Source organism: Chanodichthys erythropterus, chromosome 11, assembly GCF_024489055.1.
Source record: "Chanodichthys erythropterus isolate Z2021 chromosome 11, ASM2448905v1, whole genome shotgun sequence".
NCBI classification, from domain to species: Eukaryota; Metazoa; Chordata; class Actinopteri; order Cypriniformes; family Xenocyprididae; genus Chanodichthys; species Chanodichthys erythropterus.
The window spans coordinates 48,212,243-48,226,914 of NC_090231.1; the positions used below are offsets into that span (position 1 = coordinate 48,212,243).

The following is a 14,672-nucleotide window of genomic DNA, read 5'->3' on the forward strand; positions in this document are numbered from 1 at the left end:
TCAATTAAATTATCAATTACACCATCATTACAAATGCGTGATTACAAATATATTTAAATACTTGCCATACAATTTCCAAAACAAATGACATTAAAGTATATTTTAGTTTACCATAAATGCTTGCCTGTGCATTTGGCAGTAATCTTTAACCATAGTTTAAATTCATAATTATGAAATGACATAAAGATGTCTAACTAAAGTGGGTCAAACTACACTCTAAATTTCAGCTAATTGCATTTAATATAACTTTAAACTATAATGTAATATAAATATAAACTATAATATTCATTTAACCCTTACAACCCTAATTCCGGAAAAGTTGGGACATTTTTTTTTAATTTGAATAAAATTAAAACTAATAGACTTTCAAATCACATAAGCCAATATTTTATTCACAATAGAACATAGATAACATAACAAATGTTTAAACTGAGTAATTTTAGAATTTTACACACAAAATGAGCTCATTTTTAAATTTGATGCCTGCTACAGGTGTCAAAATTGTTGGGATGGGGGTATGTTTACCATGGTGTAGCATCTCCTCTTCTTTTCAAAACAGTTTGAAGATGTCTGGGCATCAAGGTTATGAGTTTCTGGAGGTTTGGTGTTGGAATTTGGTGCCATTCTTGCCTGATATAGGTTTCCAGCTGCTGAAGAGTTCGTAGTCGTCTTTCGTTTAATGATGTGCCAAATGTTCTATATAGGTGAAAGATCTGGACAGCAGGCAGGCCAATTCAGCACCTAGACTCTTCTATGACGAAGCCATGCTGTTGTAATAGCTGCAGTATGTGGTTTTGCATTGTCCTGCTGAAATACACAAGGCCTTCCCTGAAATAGACTCCATCTGGAGGGGAGCATATGTTGCTCTAAAACCTTTATATACCTTTCAGCATTCCAAAACATGCAAGCTGCCCATACCATATGCACTTAAGCACCCCCATACCATCAGAGATGCTGGCTTTTGAACTGAATCCAGATAAACACGTTGGAAGGTCTCCCTCCTCTTTAGCCCGAAGGACACGGCGTCCATGATTTCCAACAAGACTGTCAAATTTGGACTCGTCTGACCATAGAACACTGTTCCACTCTGAAACCTGAGCCTTGGCCCACAGGACACGACGGCGCTTCTGGACCATGTTCACATATGGCTTCCTTTTTGCATGATAGAGCTTTAGTTGGCATCTGCAGATGACACGGCGGATTGTGCTTACCGATAGTGGTTTCCAAAAGTATTCCTGGGCCCATTTAGTAATGTCATTGACACAATCATGCCAATGAGTGGTGCAGTGTCATCTAAGTGTCCGAAGACCAAAGGCATCCAATAAAGGTCTTCGGCCTTGCCTTATATGCACAGAGATTTCTCCAGTTTCTCTGAATCTTTTGATGATGTAATACATGGTAGATGATGAGGAACATTTTTTTTTAAAGAATTCCACAATCTTTTTATGCATTCTTTCACAGATTGTCCTTCCTTACGGGAGAGACTCTGCCTCTCTAAGACATCCCTTTTTATAGCTAATCATGTTACAGACCTGATATCAATTATGTTCTCCCAGGTGAATCTTTTCAAAATTGCTTTTTCAGCTATTTGTTGCCCCGTGCCAACTTTTTTGAGACCTGTAGCAGGCATGGATGGATCTCTAACTGTCACAATAGTATAAAACTCTCCTGATATTTTAATAACAATTACAAAAAAACAAAGCAAACAAACAAACAAAAAATGCATACTTCATTATCTTTTGGAACTTGGAAGGGTTCAATTTGAGCAGATGTTTTTTACCATCATCACTCACTGTCATTGTCAGAGCTCATTTCCCAGTACATTTAGCATCTTGCTCATATTTGCAATGTCAACCATATTCTCAAAACTATAATTTTCAATGTCTTCAAAATTAATATTTTGATCACTGACAGCTTCTTCACCAGAACCACCATCAAGTGACAGTGACACTAATTGAGGAATACTAAGGTTGATGTCTAACTTTAAAAAATGAATAATGCTGTAAATTATGTGAATGATGTCCTGGGTCAATAAAGACCCAAGGTATGTGTTAAAGGGTGCAATTAAGTAATGCAATTAAGTGTCTGAAAATATTACATTCAGTTCACACTTAAGTATAGTCATTGAAAGTATATTATTTCTGTTATAAGTAATATTTTTAAATGTATATGTATGCTAGCATGTACTCTTTCACAAAGGCAAAATGTCGACTATAAATATAGTTATAATCAGTGTTGGGGTGACTTTTTCAAATAAGTAACGCAAGTTACTGTATTTATTGACTGACAGCTCTCCTCTCTCCATGCTGAGAGAAATAAAGTGCAGAGGTGTTGTGTGTGCTGTGTAAGCATGATGGTTATTGTAGTTCTAGACTAAATGTGAACATGCATTTACTAAGCTCACTTGAAAAAACATTCAGTATTCCTCAAAATGAATAAAAACAGTGAAATGCAATCTCAGAATTTTATGCAAACTTATATAATATAATTAACTATATTAAATTACACAAATATACTTTGTGTATTTAATCTTTAATCTTTATTAAGCAATGTCTTTGCTGCTGACTTTCAATTATCTAATTCAACCATACTAATAAGCAAAAATTACTTTACATTTGCTGCGCCCACTACTTTACAGGTGTAAATATGCTTTTCCTTCAGCATTAGGTTTATTCATTTCATTTTTGGTGTGAAAGGGCCTTAACATTTGTCAAATATAGAACTTTTTTTGTTGTTATTAAAAAACAAACAAGCAAGCCCAGCCCAGGTGAGAAAAAGTAACAAAAAAGTAATGTAACACATTACTTTTCATAAAACTAACTATTAGTTACTTTTTTAGGGAGTAGCGCAATATTGTAATGCATTACTTTTAAAAGTAACTTTCCCCAACACTGGTTATAAAACATAAATATAATACAAGAATACATAACAGAGATCAGAAATGAGAAGGGGACTGGTGATATAAAAGTAAGAAGTCAAATGTTAGTTCCTGACCTGTATTATGGATGGCATGAGTCCAGAGCAGCTGTGCAATATCGTGGGTCCAGGTTTCTCTGTCCTGCACGCTGGCGGCCTGGAGAGTGAGACAGTCCCTGGTGCGAGATGCCTGTCTCACCCACACCTCAAACCTCAGTCCATCCTCCCCGACACTCTGAGTGAGGCCCATCTCACCCGTCTGAGGAAACACAATTATTGTGATGCTCTAAGATCAAATGTATGTGTAATGACCTGAAGAAATATCAGATCATTAATATAAGAAGTTTAAGAAGTATATAAAAAGTAAATTTTATTGATCAGACTTCCAAATGTTTGGAATATTTGTACACACACACACACACAAAAAAACAACAACAACAACAACAACAAAAAAAGACAAATTTGGAGACTTAATTGCATTCAACACAATAAAAATATTATTATAGTTTAAATTTATATTAAATGCATCTGAACTTTATTTGGGTGCTTTTCGACCCACTTAAGTAAGACTTAAGTACATCTTTATATGTAATTTCATAATTATAAAAAATATGGCATTTATGGTACTAACTAAAATATATTTTGATGCCATTTCTTTTGAAACTTGTATGTCATATATTCAAATATATTGCTAATTACACATCTGTAATAATGAAGTTGCAATTTAGTACATTTAACTTTAAATGTAATATCAAAATAACACCACAGTTAAAATTATGTTAGTCAACACATCAAAATAAGCAAAATAAGCAAAACAAGCTAAATATAATATTAAAATATGATTTAAAATGTGCTTTAAACTAAAACGTTTAATTTGACATTATTATAATTTGCACTTTTGGAAGTGTACTTAAGTGGGTCAAGAAATATAGAATTTAAATATACTTTGAAGATTTGATGACTAAACAATTTTAAAAAGATTTGAAAACTACAAATGCACATTCAATACAATTAAGCACATTTCTTTTACACAAGGGAGCCAGTGCAACATAAACAACTCACCTTTAATGAGATCATGTGATATTTACTGCCTCATACTCTTTTTATTTATAGAAAATTGCAGGCAGTACACAGTAATGTGCAGTACACAAGTACTGCCAGCCTGTGTGTGTGACTGTGTGTGTACCTTAATGCTGTGTTTGAAGCTGTACACATTACATCCTGGGTTGGGTGTTTTGTGTTTGGTGAAGATGACATAGTTCTGATAGAGGAAGACGTTTCTGATTCCCGTCTTTTTCCGTCTGCCTCCACCGCACACACACAGCTCACCCTGACGCACTAGCTCTCCCCGTTCCGCCACAGGTATCTGAAACACACACACACACGTTTGGTTTTTATGTTTTATGGGGACATTCCATAGACGTAATGATTTACCCATCACAGAAAACTTTCTGTATTTTTACATTTTCAAAAAAACATTACTTGGAATGATTTAGAATCATCTAATTTTTGTTATGTAATTTGATATATGAATGATACGGAGGATGCATCAATATTTAAGTTATATATATATATATATATATATATATATATATATATATATATATATATTATTCTATTTTCTGAAGATTTTTATTGATTTACCCCATTTCTGTCACGACCGTCAGTGAGAGTGCCCGTATCAGTCACTCCATCCTGGACTCTTGTTTTCACCCCATGAACTACATTACCCATAACGCACTGCCGGACTCATTATCTCATGATCACTTCATTACACACACCTGTTTTGTATTATGTTATTAGTGTCTGTCTATTTATACTGAGTTGTTTCTGTCCTTGGTGTGGTTCGTTGTTTTCATGTTATGTGTACTTCTGATTCCCTGGTTTTCTTGTTTGGTTTTCTTTGTGTTATTTTTTTGTTCCTGTTTGTTTGGACTGTCTACATGGATTTTGACCCTTGCCTGGTTTTGGATTACGTTTCTGGATTTCCCCAATAAATGCTTATGCTGCGATTGGATCTACCATCCTTGTCTTCGTGTGTACCGTGACAGAACGAACCACCAGAAAATAGATCCAGCGGCATGGAGTTCCGGATCCCTTTCCCGGTCCACGGTAAGGAGCGGATGGCTCAACTTCGGGCATTGAGGGCCCTACGGCAAGACGGATGGGAGGTAGGCTGCTTTGCCAAGGTCTTTTGGGCGATGACGGTGGGGCTGAGTTACAATGATGCGGCTTTGAAAGACCTTTTTAATTGCTGCCTTGATGAGCCATTGCCCCGATGTGAGATGGAGGGGCTACGGAGTGTAGACTTCTGGAGATTTGCCGCTTATCTCAGCCGTCGGAGAGAACGGGCTTCGCAGAGTCATCCTCATACGGGCACGGAGGCCGTCACCAGTGTAAATGTCCAGCCCATGAGTCCGTTTCAGAAGGCACAGGGGAAGTGGGCACTGAGCCTCAGCTTCACCCCGGTAAGGGGAGGAGGAGGAGAAGGAAGAAGGCTTCCTTCATCTTTCGAGGCCTGGAGGCCGCTCCAGCCAGTGAGACCGCTCCAGCCAGTGAGACCGCTCCAGCCAGTGAGACCGCTCCAGCCAGTGAGACCGCTCCAGCCGGTGAGTCCGCTCCAGCCAGTGGGTCCGCTCCAGCCGGTGGGTCCGCTCCAGCCAGTGGGTCCGCTCCAGCCGGTGGGTCCGCTCCAGCCGGTGGGTCCGCTCCAGCCAGTGGGTCCGCTCCAGCCGGTGGGTCCGCTCCAGCCAGTGGGTCCGCTCCAGCCGGTGGGTCCGCTCCAGCCAGTGGGTCAGCTCCAGCCGGTGAGTCCGCTCCGTGGGTCAGCTCCAGCCGGTGAGTCCGCTCCGTGGGTCAGCTCCAGCCGGTGAGTCCGCTCCGTGGGTCAGCTCCAGCCGGTGAGTCCGCTCCGTGGGTCAGCTCCAGCCGGTGAGTCCGCTCCGTGGGTCCGCTCCAGCCGGTGAGTCCGCTCCGTGGGTCCGCTCCAGCCGGTGAGTCCGCTCCGTGGGTCCGCTCCAGCCGGTGAGTCCGCTCCGTGGGTCCGCTCCAGCCGGTGAGTCCGCACCGTGGGTCCGCTCCAGCCGGTGAGTCCGCTCCGTGGGTCCGCTCCAGCCGGTGAGTCCGCTCCGTGGGTCCGCTCCAGCCGGTGAGTCCGCTCCGTGGGTCAGCTCCAGCCGGTGAGTCCGCTCCGTGGGTCAGCTCCAGCCGGTGAGTCCGCTCCGTGGGTCAGCTCCAGCCGGTGAGTCCGCTCCGTGGGTCAGCTCCAGCCGGTGAGTCCGCTCCGTGGGTCAGCTCCAGCCGGTGAGTCCGCTCCGTGGGTCAGCTCCAGCCGGTGAGTCCGCTCCGTGGGTCAGCTCCAGCCGGTGAGTCCGCTCCGTGGGTCAGCTCCAGCCGGTGAGTCCGCTCCGTGGGTCAGCTCCAGCCGGTGAGTCCGCTCCGTGGGTCAGCTCCAGCCGGTGAGTCCGCTCCGTGGGTCAGCTCCAGCCGGTGAGTCCGCTCCGTGGGTCAGCTCCAGCCGGTGAGTCCGCTCCGTGGGTCAGCTCCAGCCGGTGAGTCCGCTCCGTGGGTCAGCTCCAGCCGGTGAGTCCGCTCCGTGGGTCAGCTCCAGCCGGTGAGTCCGCTCCGTGGGTCAGCTCCAGCCGGTGAGTCCGCTCCGTGGGTCAGCTCCAGCCGGTGAGTCCGCTCCGTGGGTCAGCTCCAGCCGGTGAGTCCGCTCCGTGGGTCAGCTCCAGCCGGTGAGTCCGCTCCGTGGGTCAGCTCCAGCCGGTGAGTCCGCTCCGTGGGTCAGCTCCAGCCGGTGAGTCCGCTCCGTGGGTCAGCTCCAGCCGGTGAGTCCGCTCCGTGGGTCAGCTCCAGCCGGTGAGTCCGCTCCGTGGGTCAGCTCCAGCCGGTGAGTCCGCTCCGTGGGTCAGCTCCAGCCGGTGAGTCCGCTCCGTGGGTCAGCTCCAGCCGGTGAGTCCGCTCCGTGGGTCAGCTCCAGCCGGTGAGTCCAGTTTGGGTGAGCCACTGCCTCACTCTCGTAAGCGGAGGAGAAGGAGGAAGAGGGCTTCCTCCGATCTGCAAGACCCTCCGACCATAGAGACTGCTCTGGCCTCACCGAAGCGCCTTGCCCTGTCGCCGCCCAGGCCGCCAGCCCTGCCGCCGCCGCCCAAGCCTCCTGCCCTGCCGTCGCTGTCCAAGCCTACTGCTCTGCCATCATCCAAGCCTTCTGCCCTGCCGCCGTCATCCAGGCTTCCTGCCCTGCTGCCACTGCCTCGGCCGTTGGAACCGCTGAAACCCGCCTGGTCAGTTCCTCCAGCGCCGCCCTGGCAACCAGCCAGGACTCCAGACCCCAGGGAAACCGCCTGGTCAGTTCCTCCAGTGCCGCCCTGGCATTCAGCCAGGACCCCGACCCTCTTAGAGCCCCCGTGGTCTGTTCCACCGGCTCCCCCCTGGCCTTCGGTTGGGGGCTCTGGTCCTGGCCCACCATCCCTCCCCCTGATCCTCCTCCGGTCCACCTCCCTCCTGAGTTTTGGTGTTTTTTTTGTTTTTGTTGTCTGGTGGAGGGTCTGGTAGTCGCTTCTTTGAGGGGGGGTAATGTCACGACCGTCAGTGAGAGTGCCCGTATCAGTCACTAGAGGGCACTCCATCCTGGACTCTTGTTTTCACCCCATGAACTACATTACCCATAACGCACTGCCGGACTCATTATCTCATGATCACTTCATTACACACACCTGTTTTGTATTATGTTATTTCAATCTTAAATTACCTTTAAAAGCAAACATTACATAAAAACATTAAATATACTTTTGCATTAATTACACCTATATCACTTGTAAACAGATTTTCTTTTTAATTCTTTTTAAAAAAAAAAAAAAAAAAAAAAAAAAAAAAAATTCGCTATGAGCACTTTACTGACATAACTGTGACTTCACTCAGCACTTATACACTGTTGTTCTCATGTTGATTTAATTGATTCTACTACTCTCATTTGTAAGTCGCTTTGGATAAAAGCGTCTGCTAAATGACTAAATGTAAATGTAAATGTAATTATTTTGAGTGATTTTATGTTTAAAATATAATTTCCACCACCATCATTTCCATCCATGGAAATCCATATTTCCATCCATATTTATTCATGCCCCAGAACTATAGAGCAGGGAACTTCAGCTCAGGTTGTTCCAGTGGGATTGAACCTGTAATATGTGTACTTTAAATCGCTGTGTATAAAACAGCCTGCCAAATTAAAATATGTTTTTCAAGGGTCATGAAACCACATTTTGAGATGTTAACCGATATGTATGTGTTTTAAAAGAGATACATTTAACACTGTTACTTGTACATTTGGCAGGCGCTTTTATCCAAAGCCATTTTCAGTGCTTTCAAGGTATAAATCCTTGCCAGAATATGTGTTGGAAATCAAAAACCTGTGATCATGGTGTTGTTGGCAGCATTTTGAGCTACAGGAAGCAGTGTTATTGTATTTATTAATATCTTGAAGCTTATATCAGGGGCATTTCCTCTGAGAACATAAATGTTACAAACTTTGACATTAAAAAGTGTAAAAGTCACTATTTTTTGAAAAGTAGCACTGTCCAACAGCGACACCCACAGGCAAAGGTACAGCGGGAGCTTCCCCTGAGCCCACTGACTTTTAACAGACTCCCCAAAGCATGCAGTGAGTTTGATGGGGGGCAATTGAGAATGAATGGGGTAAGGTGCGATAAATCCCCCTTCTTTTTTTTTTTTTTTTGTGCATTCTCAAAACTGCCTGAATGAAGAGAATGAAGCCGTTATTGGAAAGACTAAATAAGAAGTAGGTAAACAACTCATGTCAAAATTACACTTGAAATGGCCTGAAAACATGATGATGGAAGGGTGGGGGTGGGGGAGAGCAATAAGCAATAAGCATGAGCAATAAGCTTGGTCAAATTAATTGTAGCCAGGGGCAGACTGGCCAATTGCTACATAAATATAAAAAAATAATTATAGCAAATACAAACCCGATTCCAAAAAAGTTGGGACACTGTACAAATTGTGAATAAAAACAGAATGCAATGAAGTGGAAGTTTCATATTTCAATATTTTATTCAGAATACAACATAGATGACATATCAAATGTTTAAACTGAGAAAATGTAGCATTTTAAGGGAAAAATAAGTTGATTTTAAATTTCATGGCATCAACACATCTCAAAAAAGTTGGGACAAGGCCATGTTTACCACTGTGTGGCAAACCCTCTTCTTTTTATAACAGTCTGCAAATGTCTGGGGAATGAGGAGACAAGTTGCTCAAGTTTAGGAATAGGAATGTTGTCCCATTCTTGTCTAATACAGGCTTCTAGTTGCTCAACTGTCTTAGGTCTTCTTTGTTGCATCTTCATCTTTATGATGCGGCAAATGTTTTCTATTGGTGAAAGATCTGGATTGCAGGCTGGTCATTTCAGTACCCGGATCCTTCTTCTACGCAGCCATGATGTTGTAATTGATGCGATATGTGGTCTGGCATTGTTATGTTGGAAAATGCAAGGTCTTCCCTGAAAGAGACTGTCTGGGAGCATATGTTGTTCTAGAACTTGGATATACCTTTCAGCATTGATGGTGCCTTTCCATATGTGTAAGCTGCCCATGCCACACGCACTCATGCAACCCCATACCATCAGAGATGCAGGCTTCTGAACTGAGCGCTAATAACAACTTGGGTTGTCCTTGTCCTCTTTAGTCCGGATGACATGGCGTCCCAGTTTTCCAAAAAGAACTTATAATTTTGATTCGTCTGACTACAGAACAGTTTTCCACTTTGCCACACTCCATTTTAAATGAGCCTTGGCCCAGAGAAAACGCCTGCGCTTCTGGATCATGTTTAGATATGGCTTCTTTTTTGACCTATAGAGTTTTAGCCGGCAACGGCGAATGGCACGATGGATTGTGTTCACCAACAATGTTTTCTGGAAGTATTCCTGAGTCCATGTTGTGATTTCCATAACAGTAGCATTCCTGTATGTGATGCAGTGCCGTCTAAGGGCCCGAAGATCACGGGCATCCAGTATGGTTTTCCGGCCTTGACCCTTACGCACAGAGATTGTTCCAGATTCTTTGAATCTTTGGATGATATTATGCACTGTAGATGATAATAACTTCAAACTAGGGATGTCCAGATCCGATCACATGATCGGAAATCGGGCCCGATCATGTGGTTTCAGACTCGATCGGAATCGGACATTACCTCCCGATCAGGACTCGGATATATATGTATTAGGGGTGCAACGGTTCTCGGTAAAAAAATCGAACCATACGGTTCTCCACTTACGGACCGCACTTGCACTGTGGTCCATCTCGAATGACGACGCATCTATTGGTTAATATGGTTTGTTTAAAATAGCAACGTGGAAAACAGACAGAGTTCAGATAATGTATGTTTCAGTCGATGGATGCACAAAACGTTACAACAACGATAATCAGAAAGCGTGAACAAAACAGTCACTCTTTGTAAACTGTTAACTGCGAGTGCCGTCTGCTCTAATGTCCAGTCATTTACGCCGTCATCACCCGGGTGTTGATAGCGCGCGAGCGCAGGTGAGACCTGAACAGCACACGTTGCTGTCTGTATTTAAACTAACTCGTTTAAGCCTTGCTGATTTAAACCTTCAAGAACAAGACGCGAAAGAGAACTCGCACGCGCTGTGAGAAGATTTGTGTGCGCTCATCCGAAGCGCGCACACGCTTATTCCAGTCAGCGCGCAAATACTGAGTTCTCTTTCAAGTCTTGCGCTTCGGCGGCCACATTCATACAAAAATTGTCAACATGCCCGTCCTAGCGAGTATCCTAGCAAACGTATATTAGTCGAGAAAGACAGCGCATGTGGAACAGTATATGTACTGGATCGTGCATGTCTTAAAGGGAAATCAACTATTCCTGCTGCCTGTATTTAATGTTAAATCAAACAACAAAAAACAAAGAAATCACTCACTGCTCTTGACTGAATAGTTTTTGTAACTTCAATAATGATTAATCTTTATTTATTTTATACAGTAAAGATAATATGCAGTGATATTTTATATTTGATTACTATTTGAAAACTGAATACCTGAAAAACCTGAAAAGCACTGTTCCTGGATCTGTTTTTTCGCTCTTCTTTATTCTTTTTTATGTAGGCTATTAAGTATCGGATCGGGACTCGGTATCGGCAGATACTCAAAATCAAATGACTCGGACTCAGACTCGAGGGCAAAAAAAACGTGATCGGGACATCCCTACTTCAAACTCTTTGCAATTTTTCTCTGAGAAACTCCTTTCTGATAGTTCTCCACTATTTTTTGCCACAGCATTGGGGGAATTGGTGATCCTCTGCCCATCTTGACTTCTGAGAGACACTGCAACTCTGAGAGGCTCTTTTTATACCCAATCATGTTGCCAATTGACCTAATAAGTTGCAAATTGGTCCTCCAGCTGTTCCTTATATGTACATTTAACTTTTCCGGCCACTTATTGCTACCTGTCCCAACTTTTTTGAAATGTGTAGCTCTCATGAAATCCAAAATGAGCCAATATTTGGCATGACATTTCAAAATGTCTCACTTTTATCTATATTCTATTGTGAATAAAATATAAGTTTATGAGATTTGTAAATTATTGCATTCCTTTTTTATTCACAATTTGTACAGTGTCCAACTTTTTTGGATTTGTTTTTTTTTATATGTAGCTTATATTCTTCGGTCAGCCCAGCCGAATGGCCTGTGTGGCCCACCTTATTCAAAAATTCCAATGAATTTAGAGAGCTCAATAGGGGTGGCCCTGAATACAATTCAATGCTTCGATAGGAGGAGCATGATTCGACTACCAATCTCACAGTCAAATCTTCATAGAGGTGTTATGAAATGAGATATGGGTTGCTCAATAATTGATTTTACATAGACCTATCGGTTCTTTCCCAATAGGTTAATATACAGCCTATTATGATAATGCTGTAAATAAAAATGTGAAAAGAAAGAAGCTTTTAGTATTTTGATGTGAATAAATCCAACCACCCCTGTGACAGATTTAAGTTTCACTTCCATGATCCGTGACCGACAAAAGATGAGAGGAGCATCTTGGCGGCAGGGATTAAATCTTTAACAATGTCTGGGATAAGAAAATCTAAAGTGTAGAATTGGATGCACTTTGAAATGGTAAAAGATGATCCATAACGCAAGATGCAAGTTATGCCAACAGCTCATGTCCTACCGCTCAACAACAACAAACGTGCGCTTCTGCCGGCCAACGTTAACGAGCTGACTAGCGCGCTATTTGAAAAGACTCAAATGGACACAGACAGATTGTGTGAAAGACTGTATTTTTTTCTCTCAATACAGTGGGTACAAGTAATTTGAAAACATTTCAGCTGGTTCTAATTAGATTTTTGGATGCTGTGAATGTTTAGCTAAAAAGACTGCCACTCCAGTTTAGCATTTATTGTCTCTGCAGTTAAATATACAAAGTTGACAATTCTGGCTATACTTTCGTTATTTTAAATAATTATTAATAATTTAATTTTAATTTATTTATTGATCACTCTGGGTTATCTAACTTATCTAACTATTTGTGGCTTGTGTTTCGAATATATGTTCCCCTGCACTTCAGGCATTTTGCACTTTTGACTTGATTACAACTATTTAATTTTGTAATTATTTTTATTTATTAGAATGGTATATTCTGTTCCCATTCAGTCAGTCATGTTCGACGTACGTCGGACAGACTGACAATTGGTGATGGTGACGATGATCCGCGACTTTGGTGTGCTGTAGTCCGTTTACAGCCTACTCTTAGCTTTTATATCTGACGACTTTATTATTTCAAATGACAGACATTAATTTCCAGGGATGCAAATTACAACTGGCCTTTTCGAATTTCTCAGATCTTAATGCCATTTACGTTATTCGTCACACAATGCACAAAGAAACATTAACGTAGAGGTTTTCAGCAATTGGTCCTTCAGAAATCATCCTAATATGCTGATTTGCTGCTTAATTATTATATTTTTGCTCAATTATTAATAATGCTTATTATTATCAATTGTGAAGACTGTTTTTGTTATTAATATTTTTGTGAAAACTGTTATACTTTTATTTGTCCAGATTCTTTGATGAATAGAAAGTTCAAAAGAACAGTGTTTATTTGAAAAATAAATAATTTGTAATAATTATAAATTTCTTTACTGTCACTTAAATCAATTTAATGTGTCCTTGTTGAATAAAATAATTAAATTATATTTATTTAATCTTATCCGTGACTTCACGGACTATCACGTTTTCCAAAAAAAAAAATATGAAGCTGCAATACTGTTTTTAACATTTATAGAAATGATTATTAATGATTATTCATTAATGTTTCTTGAGCAGCAAATCAGCATATTAGAATGATTTCTGAAGGATCATGTGAAGGTGAAGACTGTATGACTGTAAGCAATGATCATCCCAAGCCTCTGTTCAAGTCTCTGTCCAAAATGACATTTCAGAAATAGTAATGGAGGCTTGAGCCATTGATAGAAGACTAATACTAAAGAGAGAGAGAGAGAGAGAGAGAGAGAATAAGCAATTGTGACCTAGCCTAACTGATTGAGTTTCACGGCAGAGGTGTCTCTTCTAATAGCGAAACTGCAAGTTTATCTACCTCAAGAACCACACAGTTATTACCTCGCTGGTGAGAAATTTCATTTAGCTTTTAAGTTGCTAAACTATTTTACTGATTAATTCGTCAAAGCAGTGCAGACATCATGTTTCAGTGCGAGAGTGTGTTCGCACTGTATGTGTGTGTGCATTTGAATGAGAGAGAGAGCGAGAGAGAGCTGGAGAGAGTATGCACTTTCAGGACATAATAAAACTTATTTTGTCGTAAAAAAACATGACAATAATTTGTTGTTTTTATCTTATTGTTTACTATATTTCTTTGCTTGGTCAGTGCCTTTGTGAGTTTTGTTTCTTTTGTGGTTGTAGGCTGTAAGGACCTTTTGAAATAACTGAAATTATTTGGCAAAGTGATATGGAGCTGTAATGCAGTCAAGAACTGCCTAGAACTACTTAAGCCATGCATTTCCCAGAAAATAGTTGAACGTCAGCCAATCAGATTTGAGCATTCAACAGCCCTGTAGTATATATATATATATATATATATATATATATATATATATATATATATATTTTTTTTTTTTTTTTTCAGTTCCATTAACAAAAATGTATCATAATATTATTTTTTATTATTATTAATTTACAGTTTTTTCCAATTGCTAACACACTAAAATGACATGCACAGCACAATTATTTAAACTGACACACAGAGAGCAAAACTTCTTCTCAAGTCTCCAAAAGTCTAAACACCTTTTCTGTTTTACACACATTTTGCATTTCAAAATAGCACTTTTTAAATTCACTAAATACAGTTCTCTGCATAAGACACAACAATCTGACATAAAGTCACATGTTTGCCATTTCAAAACACTGCCATTCAAAATGACACTACATGAGCTAATTGGCCAATTACATGTGCCACCTGGCCAAACACCTCAGTGGTTAATTGTTAACACTTCAATCAGGATGTAAGCACTATGAAAAGACCACAGGTGAGAACCTTTTTTTTTTTACAACAACAATGGAAGACATTGCAGAGAGAGGAAGAGGAAGAGGAAGAGGAAGAGGAAGAGGAAGAGGGAGGTTGAGAATAAGAGGGGGAGGAAGAGTGAGAGGTAGGGGTAGAGCAGGTAGAGGAGTTCATGGCCAAAGAAGACAAACACTTTCAAA

General features: G+C 41.3%; 1 protein-coding gene across 4 annotated transcripts in view; it reads right to left on the reverse strand.

Moving 5' to 3' along the window:
• arhgef40 (Rho guanine nucleotide exchange factor (GEF) 40) overlaps positions 1-14,672 on the reverse strand; it is a 59,526-nt gene that overhangs the window by 12,168 nt on the left and 32,686 nt on the right. For all 4 annotated transcript variants that reach the window (XM_067399924.1, XM_067399925.1, XM_067399922.1 and 1 more), the window contains exons 22-23: positions 4,103-4,282; positions 2,995-3,175 (exon numbers count right to left, since the gene is read on the reverse strand). In XM_067399924.1, coding sequence (XP_067256025.1) covers positions 2,995-3,175; positions 4,103-4,282 — 361 coding nt within the window. The remainder of the gene's footprint in view (positions 1-2,994; positions 3,176-4,102; positions 4,283-14,672) is intronic.